At 44.6% G+C, this 19,226-nt stretch overlaps 1 protein-coding gene across 1 annotated transcript in view; it reads left to right on the top strand.

The window, feature by feature from the left end:
• Nucleotides 1–19,226, top strand: part of LOC144753589 (transcription factor Spi-C-like) — a 75,735-nt gene that overhangs the window by 44,742 nt on the left and 11,767 nt on the right. The window contains exon 4 of the mRNA XM_078641228.1: nucleotides 9,752–9,860. Coding sequence (XP_078497354.1) covers nucleotides 9,752–9,860 — 109 coding nt within the window. The remainder of the gene's footprint in view (nucleotides 1–9,751; nucleotides 9,861–19,226) is intronic.

Below are 19,226 nucleotides of genomic sequence, written 5' to 3'. Positions count from 1 at the left end.
CCGCCAAAGGCACATATTTAGTGATAGGAGGAGGGCACTAGGGGGGGCGTGGCCTCGAAGGGGTGTGGCCTCGGAGCACGCCGGCAATGGCGTCAGCAAGTGGTTGTTTGTTCAAGGTCCGCGACAGCGTTAAGCTCCGCTGCGCAAGTTGCCAGGATTTGATTTACTGATTTACTGTCCCAGGAATTAGCCGAGGTAAAGTAAGTTTAAAAGCACAGTTAATAACACAGTGACACTCAAATTCTAAAAACGGGTAACGCTCCCGGCTTCCGCCTCAGGAGTACAGATTCTAATCTATCTTGGCCTATTTATCCCACCTTCCACAGAAAAGGTAGAAGGGGGTATGATTTTAGCAAATTGACTTTCTGAACCACCTGTAGGTAGAATACAGATATTGTAGTAGTTTTGAAAGAGCTTTGGCAGGCGAAGAGATGGGAGTGACGGCTTAAAGACTGGGCAGGTGAATCCATTATTTTGAGAACTGTAGCTCACATGCTCAACTCATGTTAAAAGCTTTAGATTGACAGAATAGCAAAAGTGCAAAGCAAGGAGATTTCAGTGAAAAATGTTTGGGCATGTTGGAGCACTGCTTTTACTTGTCAGGATGCTGCTACTAATTCAATTCTCAGTGTCTAACTGTCTAGGACCTTATTTAAAGTGTCGTCTTAATTCCAGTAAGGTGCCCATTGGAGGTATCAAACCCCACTGGCAATGAGATCGGCAGTAACTAAGTATCTAATTTCTCTCACCCTGCGATTTCAGCTGTTAAAAAACCAACATGTCATTATGAAATTCTAGGGAAGAGGTGGATAAAACTGAAATTGGGTGAGAATTACATATTGCCCCAGTAGTTCCTCCTTATTAACAGAGCCATCATGATTCCATACATTTATAACTGGCAAGTCTACTCTGCTGTAACTAGTTGGAAGAGTTCCCGGACCAAACTCCAAAACATTTGGAATGAGATCCATAACCTTGCTGCCATTATTCATTATTTCAGACATAGGCTGTCAATCTAAGTGCAGATCATACATTTCAGTAGTAGCTATTGAGGACAATTGACTGATCAACGCTAATTCTACTTAACTGCAGCAGGATATGGGGGAATCCAGATCAATGCATCCCAGACATGCCTTCATTCTAATCAAATGTTGAGGGGCAACACTGAACCCAAAAGCATATAAAAGTGCTTCCTCTGGACCCCAGGTTATCATCTATACAAAGCACTTTTGAAGAAAACTCCATCTTCAACAGTAAGACAGCCCTCCTCCCTTTTGGGAAAGCAAAATGTCTTGCATCTGCTTGGAAGATCAGCCGTTCAAGATGTCATGAAATTTGGAGGAGAAAATTAATGTTTGACAAAACCATACATTCCTTACCTGAAACCTTTAGCAACCTCCTTCAGTGCAAAGCACAATAAAAGTTTCATGGAAGAGAGGGGAGTCTTATGGGAAATCATGTTGTTCAGAAAATCAACATGTGGGAACTAAGGGCAGTCTACCAAATCCTTAGTGTTTCCTGCAAGTGGTCTCTGCAACTTTCCTCTTTCATCAGAAGGACAGTTCATGTTCAAGTTCAAGTTCAAACATTTGTATAGCGCACTACTCACCCAGAGGGTCTCAAGGCGCTTGAGGGAGGGGGAGGGGAGGGAGGGTACTTTACTTATCGAATATCCAAGTTTTTAGTTGCTTTCTGAAGGAGAGGTGGTTCTGTGTAAGGCGGAGGTGGGTGGGGAGAGAATTCCAAGTTTTCGCCGCTAAGAAGGAGAAGGATCTACCCCCCATGGTTGATCTGTGGATGTGCGGAATTGCGGCGAGGGCTTGATTGGACGATCGTAGTTGTCGGGTGGGGGTGTAAAAGGACAGGCGCGTGTTGAGGCATTCGGGTCCTAGGTCGTAGAGGGCTTTGTGTGCGTGGGTGAGGAGACGGAACGTTATTCTCTTGTTGACGGGGAGCCAGTGGAGGTCTTTCAGGTGACCGGAAATGTGATCTTGGCGGGGGATGTCTAGTAGGAGTCTGGCTGAGGCGTTTTGGATGCGTTGGAGTTTTTTCTGTAGTTTAGCTGTGGTTCCGGCGTAAAGGGTGTTTCCGTAATCCAGTCGGCTTGTGACTAGTGTGTGGGTGACCGTTTTTCTTGTTTTGGTGGGAATCCAATGGAAGATTTTTTTGAGCATGCGTAGGATGTTGAAGCATGATGATGAGACGGCGTTGACTTGTCTGGTCATCGAGAGGGAGGAGTCCAGGATGAAGCCCAGGTTACGTGCGTGGTCAGTTGGTATGGGTGCGGTTCCCAGGGCCGGTGGCCACCATGAGTCGTCCCAAGCAGAGGGGGATGATCCTAAGATGAGGACTTTGACAATGCTTCATGTCAACAAGCAAGTGGACCAGGGCTCTGTCAAGCGAGGCACAGTTAATCGGGCACTGATGTTTGGCAGGAAAAATCACTCAAATGATGTTGCATCTCCCAGGCCTACAGAATTGTACGATGGACAGACTGAGCAGGAACCCCATGGAAGAACATGAGCTGAACTATGATTTTTGACAGGATTTTTCAGGCCTGGAGATCTCTGTACAGTCATCTGTTTGCCAGTGCCGAAAAAAGAATACTCAGAGCCTTTCCATCCAGGTTCACAGACACCAAGTCCAAGTGGAGCTCTCTGTTAATAGACGACTCTGTGATATTTGTTTATGCTTTTCCTCTGATTCCACTGAATTCCAAGGTTGACTGTCATTCTGAGGCTGTCAGTGACAGTAATAATTCTGTTTATTGCTACAATAGGACATGTACATTGACTGTTTTTGTTTTAAGAGGCAAGTGGGAAGGCGATGTTTTGAATTCAGTTCTTCAAACCTTTTTTAATGTAATGAAGTAATCAATTAGCTTTTGTACTTGCTCATCTGTTTTTATTACTGTTAATTGGGAAGAACTACTAAAAAGAGCAATGCTAATACTTTCATAACTCTGGTGTTCTTATCCCAGAGCCTCGTAACTATTAGACTTGACCAGATATCAATTGCAATTACAAGCTGCATGTGGGTAGTGGGGCCTGCATGAACATCTAGTTATTGTTTAAACACGAAACTCAAAATGGCACTATTAGTTGAACACATGCATATCTGTGTGTTTTTTTAATGGATGTTTCCTCGGTGCTGGAAAAGATTGCAAGATATACCGGGCAGGTTGAACAGTTCTTACGCAATATCAATTTGAAGTTTTACTTTTGATTTAATATTCGGGTATACAACAAATTGTTTAACTGCACAATATGTACATTGATAGCCTTCAGCATTGTGGAAAGGCTTCTTTAAGCAGTTCTATGATAAATCTCCTGACATCCCCCCTTCTTTTTTCTCTGGTATTCTGAGGAAACGCAAGTTGTTCCTACGTGCCTGATTTTCCAAGCCCTGCAGCTTGTAAGTAATATCATCTTTAAGAGCTTTCATACTGTCCAGTTCTTGTTTCTGACTGATATTCTCATCTTCCAGGGCCGAAATCCTTGCCTCGGTTTCAGTCACTCTATCGGCTGTCTCGCCACAAAGTTTAATCGCACGGCGAACAGCATTCTTAAGCTTAGAGCAGGTAGCCTGAGTGCGCAGATTTTCGGCTTTTATTTCAGCACGATGCGTCATCATAGTATTGTAAATAGTTGTTAGTGTAATCTCTGTTGCGCTGGGTGCTACATTAGATGCGTTAGACGAATCCTGTGCCAGGTTCAGTGTCTCATTATCTTCTGATAACCTACCCCCCCCTCCCCTCCTGGGGTTCTTTTCCATAAGAATGCAGATCTGGACAAGGTTCCAAGTGCCAGCCATTTATATCCGAAGCGGAGTGTCTGGCCATGGAACGTTGAGAGAATTTCTTTTTGCGCCTTTTTACAGTGGAGGCACTTGTGGTCGAGGAGTTGAGATTAGTATTAGCGTTGTCTTCCTCAGTAGCAGAACTCATTTCAATACTACACGCTGCCCAATCTTTACTAGCATTACCACTCTCCTCAGAGGAGAGGTCAGATAGAGAGTAAACATTCTCTGTAATGTCTTGTAGCCCCAGCAACACTCTTTCCTCAACGCCACTCGACCCCTGCATAGGCACAGAAAGAGAAACACCAGTAACAACATCCACTTGTGAGCACTCCTGCAGTACCACTTGAACCATTGGGGCATCCCGGACTTCATCTCCCACAATGCAATGTTCAACGTTCTCAGTAACATTAGCCATGGAATGCAATATTTTATCCCCCTTCTTATTAGACTGAGCTTTAAACATCTCGGGGAGCGTTAATGTAGCCTGTTTCACGCTATTACCTGCTCCTCGCATAGCAGGCTTATCAGGCATTGGGGAGCAGAAATGCTCCCTTTCAGACTCACGGTGACTTTGTCGGTGTTTTTATTTGAGGAGCAGCCGGTATTTTGTAACAGTTTCTCACCGGTATTTTTGTTGCTTCGTGTGCTGAAGGCCACCGTCTGCGTAGAATCTTGCACCTGCATCTTCTTCCTACGAGACCCACCGCCACGGCCCGAACCATAAAATTTTGGGGCGGAAGAAACACAGGAAAACGCCAATACGGGGCACGCCGCTGTGGACGCAGCAGGTCAGCCAGCATTCGGAAAATGAGAGGAGGAACCGACTCCCTGGCAATCAAAAGGTCAGCAAATCCGATGAAAACAATCTTCTTCTTCTTTTATCGTTTACGGCTGCTTTATATTTATAATTAGGCTTTCTCTCCCCCAGCTACTTTTATATGTCTGTTCCACACCTGCGTTTTTGCACTCGGGATCAGAGCAAAGTAAAGCTGTAATCGGTCGAACAATTCCAAGGCATTCTGCTCTAGTGCAATGACTCCAATGAAACGGTGTTACAGCAGCTTTCTTGCGGAGAGCTTCTAGCTGCTAGCCAACCTTCATAGCCCACAGTTCAATCTGGTCAAACTAGCAAAGCAAATTCGGCAATACTACTGGAAAATCCCGGAAGAGGTCCGGAGCAGGAGGACAGAGCTGCTCACACAGCCCACACCACGACAGCCATCTTGCCTCCCCACTGTAAGTACGCCTTTCCACAATTGACCACCTGGGACTGGGCCAAAGAAGTGCAGAGGGCACACAGATTCCCTTTCTCAATAAGGAAACAGCGTTTGGGGACCGAGGAATATCCCAGGGCAATATTGGTGTCTTTCAATAACTTTTTGGCAAGGGAAGAAATCTTTATGCTAGCAAGGCCTGACAAAAAAGCTATAGCTAAGGATTGCGAATTTTTTGTAAGGCCAGATTTTTGTCAAGCCACTGGGACTCAGCGCTGGCATCTCCGCCAGCTTATACCAGATTTTCAGAAGAAAGGCGCTAGTGTATTTCTACAAAATCCGGCCAAGCTAAAGATAATTGTGAAAGGGCAAACCAAATTCTTTCTGTCCGAGACTAGAACTAAAGAATATTTAGAATCACTTTGAGTCGTATAATCCTGCTCTAGAGTAGCTATTGTCTAATGTTATAAATGCTCTATTCTTTTTTTTATTTAACTGGTTTTTCCTGTGGGGGGCCTAGTGGCAGGGGGACGCGGCATTCCATGTTTTTCAGGAACTGGGTGTTCCTGAGCCTCTGATTTTGGGAGGGGGGTATGGGGGTCACTGGGGGTAATTGTTAGATTAAACAGAGTAAAATTGGCCAAAGTATTTTTTCTTATGTTATTCTTGTGTATACCTTTATTTGGAAGGAGATTCCTGATATCTTTAGAAATCAGAACTTATAACCATGGATAAGAAAGTTAAAATATGTACTATGAATATTAATGGTCTCAATAATCCTAAAAAAATTGGGGTGCTGCGTAAATTAATTCAGTCTCTAAATATTGATATCTTGTGTTTGCTGGAGACCCACATTCCATGGGGAAAACTGAACATTTTGAGGAGTTTGGGGTTGGAACTTTTGGTCAGTTCTAAACAAACTGGCGTAAAAAGGGGAACTGCAATTCTTATGAAAAAAAACCTTGGAAAATGTGGCAGAACATTATCAGATAAATGGGGCAGATGGGGCCTGGCTGAGCTCAATATTAACGGCAATAGATTCACTTTGTGTTGTTTATATGGTCCCAATCTAGACGACTGTGAGGTATTTAATACTATTAATCTGGAATTAGCTGGCTGGTGTCAGCCGCTAATTCTATGTGGGGACATGAATGTCCATGTTGACGCTAATTGTAACATTAGGACATTTGGAAACTATAGTGGTCGTAAGATTAGGACCTATAAAGCCTTAAGGGAAATAGTTTTGAATAACGGACTGTATGATGTGTGGAACAAAAATAAATCGGTCGATCCTGGCTTTACTTTTTTTTCAAATCCCCATAAAAAATTTGTTCGTCTAGATTTTTTTTTTACTTCTTCCTTTTTTCTTGAGGATGCCCAGATCGACATTTTGCAACAAATGATTTCAGATCATAATCTTATAATATTAGAACTGCCATTTTCCCATAAAAAATACAACACAAACTATCACTGGTCATTTCAATGGAGTCTTCTGCTTGACGAGAACTATATCCGATATATGACGGAGACCATTAAAGATTTTTTTTCTCGTAATTCCGATACCGCTTCAATTCAAGTAGTTTGGCATACTTTTAATCCGTTGTAAGAGGGGAAACATTAAGTTATTCTAATTTCCAAGGTCTAAAGGTAAAAAAGGAGCTAAAAGATAAAATGGCTAAAATACGTAATGCTGAACTAAATTTAGTGACGCAGATTATTAATGGTAACGATTTTGACATTCAGGAAGCCCACCGACTGTTAACTATTGAACGGGCTATCTCATATTCTTATTTAGCAGATCAGGTTGCGGTACAATTTAAACAACATAAGGCTGAGAGTTATGAATTAAATGAAAAAACCGGGAGGATTCTAGCTCAAAGGGTTAGACAAAAAGCTATCCAAAATGAAATAATTAGAATTAAGGATTTAGCTGGTGTGTTTCAAGAATCCAAGGAAGGGATTTTGAATGCTTTTAGTGATTTCTATAAAACACTATATAATAAAGAGGAGACCGAGATCGATAGTCAGAATTCCACTCGATTATTTGAGGGGAATTGAGAATGTGCCGATGTCTGAGGAGGATGCAATGTTTCTGGGCTCCCCAATTACGTGGGAGGAGATTGAGTTAGCTATTCTTAGCCTAGCATCTGGGAAGGCCATGGGGCCAGATCCAATCCCTCTTGAATTCTACCGAACCTTTAGGAATATTCTAAAACCTGAGCTACTTAAAATCTTTGATCAAGCATTCTGGGGGTCTCCACCCGCCTCGTGGTCTCTGGCTACAATTATAGTGTTTAAAAAAAGGGAAAAGATCCTAATGAACTTGGGTCGTATCGCCCTATTTCGCCTATTACAGCAGATAGCAATGTTTTTTCTAAATTATTAGCAAATAGAATATTTAATATAATGCCTAAGTTGGTTTCTAAGACCCAACATGGATTCATTAAAAAAAGAGACACCACTGATCATGTCAGGCGTATCATTACCCTATTTGATTGGGCACGGGCTACGGGATCCCCAGTCGGCGCTATTCTGCTGGACGCGGAAAAAGCGTTTGACAGAGTCGACTGGGGATTCCTATGGTCTGTCCTAACATGGAAAAGGTTCCCCAGTGAGTATATCTTGGCCATTCAAGCGATATATCATGATCCAAAGGCAGTAATTCGTATAGGGACTGAAACATCTTGCTCATTCGCGATCACCAGGGGGACAAGGCAGGGTTGCCCCTGCTCCCCCCTGCTGTTCGCCCTTTACATTGAACCATATTTGAACAAGATTATAAAAGAAATAGGAATCCCTCCGGTGACTATACATCAGATTGATTATAAAGTCCTTGCGTGCGCTGACGATGTCGCGGTTGTTACTCCAGATGTAGGCATATCTATGCCTAAAATTATAGAACTTGCCCAAGAATTTGGTGAGCTGTCAGGTTATAAACTTAACATCTCTAAAACTCTGATAATTCATTCTTCTACTGGTAGACCTGACGGAATAGCTCTTGCACCTACTGCTGTGTACCTTGGTGTGATAATTTCTCCTATAGTCGACGACATAGTAGGGCTTAATACAGACCCTCTATTAATGTCTACCAGTAGGACCCTGGAACGGCTAAACAATTTGCATTTATCTCTAATTGGGCGTACCAATGTAATTAAGATGATTATATTAACATTTCTTTATCTATTCTGCACCATTCCTCTTTTCTTCTTTTTTTTTTAATAAACTGGATCATAGGATTTCCAGGTTCCTATGGGGTTATACGAGAGCTAGACGAGCACTCAAATGGTGCATTCTTCCAAAATTGAGGGGCGGTCTAGGAGTTCCTAGTTTTCGCCTATACTATTGGGCAGCCATGCTAAAGCAAATGGGTATTTTAATGTTCCCAGATTATAGACTAGATAATGCCCTGACTCCATCAATTTATGAAATGCTGCTTGGAGCTAAAGCCCGGCAATGGTTGTTTAAGATAACCGAACCCAGCTACCATAAAAAAACTAAATTTAAAACTATGATTACTGCATCTCAGATATGGAGACAAATCAATAGAAAGTTTCATCTTCTGCCAAAATTGAATTACTATACTCCCTTCTTACAAAATCCTATGTTACCCGAGTTATTCAATGAACTTGTCATGCACAGATGGTTTGGCTTAAAAATAAAAACATTTGTGTGTTTGTATCATGATGGGCAATTTGTTTCATATTCTCAATTACAAAATAAATTTGGTTTAGATAGAGCGGATTTCTTTAAATACTTGCAGATCCGTAGCTTTGTAATTACGAAGAACTTAATTATGTCAGAGTCTATGAGTAAAATAGATTTGTTGGAATGTTGTTTGCAGGGAAATAAGGTCGGTATAATATACCAAAAGTGTTTAGAGATGTTGGAGGATAATTTAGACATTGTCGCGAAAAAATGGCAAACAACTTTTGGCTTGGAAACTGTAGACATAGTTAGACCTCTTGAAGTTTGTAGTAAAGTCATTTTTAACGATTCATTCAAAAGTCAACATTATATGTCGTTGTTTGATTTGTATTATACACCATATCAAATCTCAAAATGGAAAACGCAGAGAGGTGTGAACTGTAGTCGTTGTGGCTATAATGCGGCCTACCTATGTCATATGCTTTTTCATTGCCCAAAATTGACCTTATTTCTAACTCAGGTACAAGATTTCTTAAGAACTATTCTCGAAGTAGATATTGTATTAACGCCTTAACTTGTGACAATTGGAATACAAACTGATAAAATTAGCGATAGAACAAGTGCTGAAGAAGGGTTTATATTTATTGCTATGTCAACCTATCTCAATTGTATAACCTCTCGCTGGTTGGATGTTGAACCACCTGTATTTTATCAATGGCAATCAAAATTGCTAAATATTCATCAGTTGGAAAGGGCTGTATACAAATTGAAAGGCCTGAAAAGAAAGGCAATAGGTCAAAAAATATGGTTACCTATTACAAACTGGTTATGATAATGGTTATTTTTTTTTTTTCTTCCTGCTGTACTGTTTATTTCTCTGACGTTTTTTGATTGTCTATGGGCTCGGCTAAAATGTCATATGTTTATTGTAAATAATGTATACTTTTTTTTTGCTCTGTTTTTTTGTTGTATAAATTGTTTTTTTCCTTTCTGCACTGCCAATAAAATCTTTACAATTTTTTTTTTTTAAAAAGATAGCCTTCAGCATTGGTTGGCTGTACTGTTTTAATCAACATGATGTTATTATTTAGGATTACGACTCTGAATGTAGCACGGACAGCAACACTTTGGAACCATTGCAATTTGTTTGTGATAGGAAGAAAAGTCTGCTCTCCTTTCCTGATGAAATTTTAATCAAAGGTAAGAATAAATGTCATATCTTAAAAATTATTTTATAATACAACATTAGAACCTTCTTTACAGAGCAGAAGTAAAACTTAGGCATTTTCCTTTAGGTGACATTTAGATGCCATTACATTCTCAGGAAGTCAAATTATTTGGTATGCAACCCTCAACAAGGGCGCTCGAGGGCGCCCGGCAACATGGCTGTGCTGTAGTATGGCTCTGCCCAGCTGATCTACAATCCACAAATTATCTGCTTAAAATCTGCAGCATCCAAGGGGGAAAAATGACTGACCTGAATTGCGGGCCATTGTGTACTGGCAGAGCAGGATCACACCGGCGAAATTCGATGGGTCGGAGTCCGATGGTGTGAGTGCAAGATGGCGGCTGCCATAGTCCTGCAGTGAGGCTGGTCGTAAGGCTGACTTGCTGAAGGGAAGAAAGCCTCCGGTGCGAACGGAGTGAGCAGGCGAAACAGCGCCTATATACTGCGGACAGTCCTGTACCTCACCGGAAAGTATCCAGCTGCAAAGCCACGAGAACTGCCTGGAGAAAGGGCCGGGGCTCCTGACGATCTGCTGCGCTCGTGCCGCCGAGGTGTGTGGGGGTTGGCGGGAGCCGGCGCTGCCTTGCTGGAGGCCTCTGAGTGATCCGCAGTGCGGCTGACGTGGCAGGTGGTAAGCGCGGTAAGTGGGGGTGCTGCCTGGCCTGAACTCGCGGCTACGTAGGCCCGGGCATAAGGCTGCGGCCTACAAGCTGCTGACAGGCTGGAACAGCAAATGGGACCCTGCGGCCCACGGGAGCTGATGGCACCATGTAACACATAGCTGAAGGCAACTCGGATGTCCTTATAAACTGAGTTGCACGGAGTGCAGCGCTGTTAGGCGTTTCCCTGGGGCGCACGACTGGGAACACTGTTCTGCACAGTGGGAGGCCTGGTGCTTGAAGTAATATACTGCCACCACAGTCAGTAGAGGCCACTGGGATTACAGGGGGGATGCGAGGAAGACAGGTGGTGATTTGAGATCCCAGAATTGTGTGCTCTGATGGCCCTCTAACCTACAAAAGAGGTGGATTCTCTCCCAATCATCAAAAAAGGTTATTTCCCAAAAACAGAAAGAAATTGGGTGTTGGCGGAGGCATAATTAAACCAGGCTCTGCCACGTCACGTCCGTCTGTCTGGTGGCGGCCTGGGCAGAGTACTCTCACTAGCAGTCTCAGTAGTGCAGATATTCTGGAGCTGCAGCATCGTTTTGCTTGGCGCACACAATGGGGAAGACCGACAAATCCCAGCCTCTCCTTACTTTGATATGCGGAAGCCTAGCAGTTCACAGCGAAAGGCAGCTTCGGACTCGGAGGCAGATGTGTAAGGAGATGCTCCCCCCTTGCTTCTGGCAATGCTGCACAGTATTCAATCCATTGATGGAAAAATGGCTGCTTTGAACCAAAAAATGGACCACATGTCTGCACAGTTGGAAAAACAAAGCACTAGAATGGGGGAGGTTGAGCAGAGGGTTTCTGCCACTGAGGACGGTCTAAGCGAGGTCTTCGGCAAAACCTTAAAGAGGGAGGAAGTATTGGTGCTCATACAAGTGTAGAACGAGGACTTGAAGGATAGGTCCCACCGCAACAACATTAGAATTACTGGATTTCCGGAGTCTACCAACACTGGCAAAATCGAGACCTATGTAGAGAAATTGATAAGCGACTTCTTTGGTCCAGAGAACTTGTCCACTATGTTCATCGTCAAGCATGCTCTTCACTCCCTGGCTGCGAGACCAGTCCCTGGCGCAGCGCCGCGCCCTATCATTGCCAGACTTTTAAATTGCAGGGACCGGGATACCATTTTGCGGATGGCTAGAGAAAAGGGCGCAGTTGAATTCCAAAAGAACTCACTGGCATTCTTCCTGGACTTTACAGTGGTGGTGCAGGCAGCAAGAAGGGAATTTGGCACAGTGAAGAAACTATTGCCATCGGAGGGTATCCAGTATGCCATGCTTTACCCTGCTCACCTAAGAATAGACCAGGAGGGGGACTTTAAAATGTTCACTAACCCTAAGGCAGCACTTGATCACGCGAAACGGCGTAAGCCCTCAAATGACCCAGACGAGGAGGAGCAATGGTGTGTGAGCGCGAGGGCACATATGTGTTGTGCCAAGGGGGGGACTGGGCTGTTCCTGGGTTCAAGGTGCAGGTCACTGGGGAGTGGATATGTAGATGAGGTTAAATGGTAACCTACCTATGGGTATCCATTTTGTTGGATATAATGGCCTCACACACCCTTGCAGGTGTCATGCTTCATCATCATAGGCAGTGCTCCTCGTTGGGTGGGCGGTGCAATACCCAACGGGCTTCACCTCAAAGAGGGGCTCTTTGGCGGAGATCTTTTATCCAACTGCCCTTGGGTGAAGTGTGGGTGAGGGGCCAGAATAGTAGTAGACCGCACGTGAAATTTAAAATAACGCAGGTGTACCAGAAGGAACTTTTTTCGGGTGGTCCTGTGTGTTAACTAAAAACAACAGTTATTCTAGGAGGTCTGAAAAGTGATGTTTTCCGCACTCGAGACTATACTAATAGGTGAGGATTGTGGTCGACATGTTTCTCGCTCAGGGCTTAGTTACCCGCGATTCATCAGGACCTATAAAATGTACTCATTGTCTACAGTATTGCTGATCTATCTAAGTATCAGTGCTCACATATATAGTTAGGAAATGGAGTACCTGCATATACATTGTTCCATGCCTGGGTTTAGGAAACAAAAGGAAAAGGTAAGAGGTTACATCTCTCAAGCCGGTACAGTACATTAGTCCACATCTTACATGACCTGGTGCATTCTGTGGCATGCTAGTGTTGGTGACTACTAGCACGTGGTGAATGTGAAACATCTCCAAATGGAGCAATACTGAGTGACATGCTCACATGTGTAGGTAAGGAGGCGTTTCTTGTGACATTAAAAACATAAGGAGCAGCAGCGTAAAAGTTAAGAATTTAGTGTTCATGGGTACCGCCTGACCCCACTCACCTAGAGGTCAAATGTTAAATGTACCAGCAGTGTCTGGCGGGATGGACATCGGTGAGTCAAGCCTCTGTAGCTAAGGCTAGATTGCAATTGTGATAAGGAGGGAAAGAAATAAAGAAAGGGGCAAAAATCAATTTTCAAATCTACCCACATTGTACATTACTTAATGTTACAGCTCACTTCACTGTGTTCTAATATTGCAAGTGTCCAGTATAGGTAATATGGTGTTGTTGCCTAGGCTTGTTATAAGGGGTGCAATTCATTGAATAGCCACTCTTGGTCTAGCGGTGTGTCAGGGCGTCCGGTACACCAATGAAATAGGTCTGTCCGTGTTTGTCTTCACATGACCCTGCTCCCACTCATCTAAGGAAACAGGGCGTGTGAGTGCACGATTGAATAAAACACTCATTATGTTGTATGCCATGCCCAAATGTTACCGCGCCCCTACTCGGTCAGAGTCGAGCGTCAGTGCCCTTTCCTTTAAGCGTTCTGCGGGCTGCTCTTGGGATCGCAACGCCAGCTACATCCAGGGCGCTAAATACCACTTCCCTTCATTACCCGGGATATCACTTACTTGTAGCTCCCGTGTCCTTCTTGTGTAGCCTACCCCTCTCCGCCAGAATCGAATAGACCGTGAATCTGGCGGTCGCTGTATTTAACTTAGTAATGGGCGGGACAGGGTTGGAAGGATGTTCCCGGCTGGATGTAGGTCATGTGATAGGCTCGATTACAGGAGCGGCCATTTTGGAGTGGGGGGGCGGGGCTCTAATGTCTATGGCATACATTATTGTATAGGGAGCAGCTCATCCGGTTATTGTTTTGGGGGAGAAATCAACGTGACTTAGCTGCGCGGGTTGTATATCACGCAGGTTGAAGCAATCAATATGAGGTGGAGAGCGTGTTTTAATAACCCATTATAGTAAGCTGGGAATAATAACCAGTTAACTGCGTGTCATGTGATCCGGTCCTAAGGACGGGCGGCCATCTTAGAGAGGTGTCAGGTAACTCGATTGACTATAGAAAAAGCAATCAAAGGGTGAAGGATCTCGTGGGTTATGTGTTGGAAGAGGCTATTTAAGGTTCATAGGTAATGGTATATGTTAGACTACGGACTTCATGTATATGTAAACATGTAATCTGTGCTAGGATAGGTACCTTTCACATATGTACTGGTCAGTAAAATATAGTTGTTCTCATCCGAATCTTCCCTTGTTGTTGTTTAGAAATATAGGTCCTAATAACTAAGGGAATAACTGACCAGTCATCAGTGGCATAACCCAGAGTGTGTAGAAGTGTAGGTAGCCATTTAAAGGGAACTCCAGGGGATGTCCTCGTTTAAACCGATCCTGTCTGTAGCCAGACGATGGAACCATCTTTGTTCCCTGAAGAAGAGATTCTGTTTTGATATGCTCGCGTTTGCTTCAATTATAAGCCATTTCATAGAGTCTGCTGTGTGGTTTGTCTCTAAGTAGTGCCTGCACATCTTTGTATTGTTTTTCTTGCATCAGAAATTACTCCGATGCTCTGAGATGCGTTGTTTGATTGGTCTAGTGGTCATCCCCAGATATTGGAGCCCACAGGGGCACACTAATAAGTATACACAGTTCGGTGTGTTGCAATTTGTGTGTCCCCTTAACTCCCATTCAAAAGAGTCTGTGAGCTGGATAGTTTTGTATACTGCAGTGAAAGGGCATGCGCTGCATGAACCACAAGGATAGTGTCCTTTTACTGGTGGTAATTGCCACAGGGTAGTCTGGCCCGTTATATTTTGTTTTTTTTGGTCTTGTGCTGATCAGTATGTCCTTCACATTTTTGGACCTCTTAAAGGCAAACCTTGGAGGTTCAAGAGCGAGTTCCCCTGTATTGAGGATTTGCCAGTGGCGCATAATCTTTCTCACCGCATTAGAGGCTGGCGTAAAGGTGGTGACGCATGTCATCGGTTCGTTGATTTTGGGGATCCGATCTCTGTGTTCTAAGAGCGCTCCTCTGTGATTATATTGGGCTCTTTTCTGTGCTCTTTTTATCTCTCTACATGGGTAACACCTATGGGATAAATTCCTTGAAAGGATATTGGACTGGGTTCTGTATTCAGATAGGCTGCTGCAATTACGCCTTACTCCCAGAAATTGCCCAAAGGGGAGGTTGGCCCGCAACGCTTTTGGATGGTGGCTACTGTAATGGAGTAGGCTATTGCGGTCTGTTGGTTTTCTGAACATGCTCGTACTTAATTGGCCTTCTGTTAGTTTGATTTTCAAATCAAGGAAGGAAATCTGTGTGGCCGAGGCCGTTATTGTGAAATGTAAATAAACATTCAGTGTGTTAACCAATTCGAAAAATTCTTTGAGCGATTCCCTGGTGCCAGCCCAGAAGATCAAAATGTCGTCGATGAGTCGCCTCCACAGTTTGATGTTATTGTGGTAGGGGTTGGTAGGGGAGTCAATGTACCTCTTTTCAAAATCTGCCATGTAGAGGCATGCCACCGATGGGGCAAATGTACTCCCCATCGAGGGGCCCTGCGTTTGGTGGTAATATTTTCCTTTAAACTCAAAGAAGTTTTCGGTTAGTGCTAGATTGGCACATTCCATGACAAAGGCTGGGGGTGTGGGTGAGGACCATGTCTCGGTGTTTAGTATTTCTTCTATCACCCCTAGTGAGGCCCTCTGAGGGATGTTGGTGTAGAGGGCCTCTACGTCCAGGGTTACAAGGAGGTCAATCTGGAGGTCCTCTTGAAAGGTGTCTAGGAGACGTAGAACATCAGTTGTATCCTGTATATAGGATGGGATGCGTTTTACCAAGGGTTGCAAGAAGTGATCGCAAAATTGTGATAGCGGTTCCAGTATGGAATCAATGCCCGAGACGATCGGGCGTCCAGGTATGGGGGTGGTCTCCTTGTGAATTTTAGGGAGAGTATAGAAGTACGGAACCCTGGGATCTTTTTTAGTCAGGAATTCCGCCTCCTTTTTTGTGATCCAACCCTCGCTGAGAGCCGACTCAACAAGCCCCGCAATAGTGCGTGTGAGTCGTTCTGTGGGGTTGGTAGGGATAGGTGTATAGTAACATCCATCCCCCAGTTGTCTGAGGCATTCCGTTTCGTAATCGGTAGTGTTCATCAGAACGGTGGCTCCCCCCTTGTCCGCCTGCTTGATAGTGATCGCAGGGTCGTTGGCTAATGAGTTTAGTGTCTGTAACTCAAGTTTGGACATATTGTGATGGTTACTGTGATGGTCGAGTGTCGCAATTTCCTTGAGCACTGCTTGTTCGTATGTTAGGACCTCGTTAGGAACCATCCCGCTGTGGGGGGTGAAATTCGAAGGATTATGCAGCCCAGAGTTTTCAATTGTCTCACTCTGTCTTCCGTCAAAGAAGGCCTTAAGTCTAATCTTGCGAAAAAACTTTTGTATTTCGCAAACTTGTTTGAAGTTGTCTATTTTTGGAGTTGGAACAAAGCCAAGCCCCTTCTGTAGGACCTTCTCCTCTTGTAGGGTGAGCTGGTGCGCTGACAGATTGACAACTAGACTCATTTTCGTGTGGTCTTGCTCCTGGTATCCATCCCCTGAGCCGGAGGGTCTTCCCACAGGACCCTCTTGTCGGGTGCGTTTCCTCGCTTGCGCCCGCGCCCTCTGCCCCAACCTCTTTCTAAAAAAGGCTGGTTGTTGCTTGGTGGTGCGATATTGGGGCGATATTGGGGGGCGTAAGGTGGTAAGGGGTGTGGGAATTGGGGGTATGGCCAGATTGGAGGACCCTGGTAAGGGATTTGAGGGTGGTATTGTTGTCCACGTCTCCCTCCACGTGCGCCTCTCCGCTGTTGTCGTTGTGGTTGCCAGTCAGCTCCACTGGAGTCGCTGCCACTGTTAGACCCTCTTCTTGAGGAGGCACTGTTGTCTGAGAGGTACCCTGATCCAGGTGGGACATAGTCGTCTTTTAAGTATGGATACACTTTTTCTTTGGAAAAACGTTTAATATCCTTTTGTAACTTGGTGATCTTTTGGTTCATCAAGAATTCCTTGTGTTCTGCCAGCTCTTTATTCAGTTCAGCTAGCTTCGTTTTGAACCCAGGGTTGGGGACAGAGTTTTTTAAAGCGCTTTCTGCGGCTTGAATACGGCTAAGTAATTCATCCGCTAGGCGTTTTGCTGTGTTCACGATGAGGATGAGGAGGTTGTGGGTACACTTCCAGGATATCTGGGACCATTCGATCTTGAATTGGCCGTCCTCCCAGAATATCCTCAGAAAGTTTTTTACAATTGGACCATTTGGAGCAATTTTGGCCTTGAAATATTCAGCCATCAAGGCTCCATGGAGGGTAATCCTGACCCATTCCCTTTTAAGATCAGAGAGTGATTGCCAATCAGCTGTGTTACTTCCGGTGGCTGCATCAATCTCTATGCCGAGAATTGAAGGTGTTCTAAGTATAGCTGCTGCTTCTTCCTCCCCGAAACTCAACCCTTGGCCATCCATGTTGTGGTGGCTAGGTTGAGTAAGGAGGCAGAGTTGGAATAGGTAAGTGAAAGAGAAAGAAACCACCCGGTTATGGATGGTAGAGATACCTTCGCGGAGATAGTAGAAGGTATTGATTTGGGGGATAGAACTAGTCTCACCCACCAGGGTCTCACACGGTGGTTAGCCGTGCTTGGGGATGTATACAAAAAGGGGGGGAGTGGGGATCTTTGTAGATCCAGAGGGCCAGTTTACCACTCGGGACACATATGTGTTGTGCCATATACCTACGTGAGGGCATGGGTTCTAGCAACTGTACAATGAGTCGACTTTTCTGATGCTGAACTGGGGTGCTCCGCTATACTTTGAATGGGAGGCCACTTGGGTGTATAAGTGTCTAATAATCTGCTTGTGTTATTATTGCACTTGTTGTAGATCTGATCAGTCACCTTCTGCATCTGTAGGAGGCTAGTAGCACTCTGGTGCTCCCCACATGGGAGTACCCCACGTTTTATTTGTTTTTCTGTATTCAGGGAGTATTGTTTATTCTGTATAGGGATGGCTTTAGCAAGTTTGGGGTGCTGAAGTGGGTGGGGGGGATGGTGTGTCAGAAGGGGAAGGGATGTTTGAAACTTTGCAAGGGCATAGCAACTGAAACACTGCAGCTTACTTATTAAGTTGGGCATTACCATGTAATCTATAGCATGATGTGCGGCAAGCATGGGCTGTAATATCAAATTCCTTACCTGGAATGTACGTGGCTTAAATAGCCCTAAGAAAATCCACTCCGTAATAGCGTTTCTGGACAGGCTCGTTGTCCAGGTCGCATTTCTGCAGGAGACTCATCTAACAAAGATTTCAGAGAAAAATTTGAGAACACGCTGGGCTGGGGTACGGGTGGCTGCCTCCTACTCCCATTCCAGAGGCGTGATGATTCTCGTTAAGACAGGTGTCCCATTTACTACGATTAGCTCAGAGACGGATGGTCAGGGCAGGGTGGTGATAATCCAGGGCAAACTGGGTGGTATGAAGATCCTGCTGGTCAACATTTACGACCCTAATGTGGACGACCCTGCTTTTTTCATTGATGTTTGGCGTCGAATCTCTATGTATCCTCCTGGGAGATATTCTGGGGAGGTGACTTCAATGTTTGCCTAGATGTGAATATAGACCGGTCGGGAAGTGTGGTAGCAGAAACAAGCAGGCATCATACACGTTTATTAGATTGATGGAAGCAGGGACATTCAAGACATATGGCGTTTGTGACATCCAGGGTCACAGGAAAGCACCTTTATTTCACCAGTACATGGGTCATGGTCCAGATTAGACTATTGGCTTGTGTCTTAGGTGGCATGCACATGGGCAGTCCACATTAGCCATTTGGGCAAGAAGCTTTCGGACCATTCTCCAATACTCCTTGAGCTACAAATCCCTGATTGTGCGAGACCTCCTTTTATGTGAAGGTTGCAGCAGGCTTCTTTGACTGACCCAGTCTTTAAGAGCACTATTGGAAATGCAATAAGAAACCATTATATGGATAACAAGGGCTCAGTGGATAGCGCGGGGGTGTTCTGGGAAGCATTTAAAGTTACGATCCGGGGACAATGTATCAGCGCACAGGCTGGTGTCTTGAGGGACTTGAGGCATAGAATTGGTAAGCTGGTGACAGAAATATCAGCTCTGGAGCGGGTGTATGGGTAGAGCCCGGCATCAGAAACCTCGTCCCAATAAGGAACCTTGTGACTGAACACAATCAAACAGTCGACCAAGAAATGGTGCCCAGGTCTAGGAGCACAGCGTTGCACTATGGGGTGAGGGGCATGCCTAGCGGATCGTTGGCCCAGAAGTTAGCTGTGCCTAGGTGCCAGGAATACATTACTGAAATGTAAGACAGGGACGGGGTGGCGCAACACAACATGCCAAATATTAG

The sequence above is a fragment of the Lissotriton helveticus genome, chromosome 5_1 (assembly GCF_964261635.1).
Source record: "Lissotriton helveticus chromosome 5_1, aLisHel1.1, whole genome shotgun sequence".
NCBI classification, from domain to species: domain Eukaryota; kingdom Metazoa; phylum Chordata; class Amphibia; order Caudata; family Salamandridae; genus Lissotriton; species Lissotriton helveticus.
Note: the sequence above shows the minus strand (reverse complement) of the source record. Positions and strands in the feature narration are given on the sequence as shown.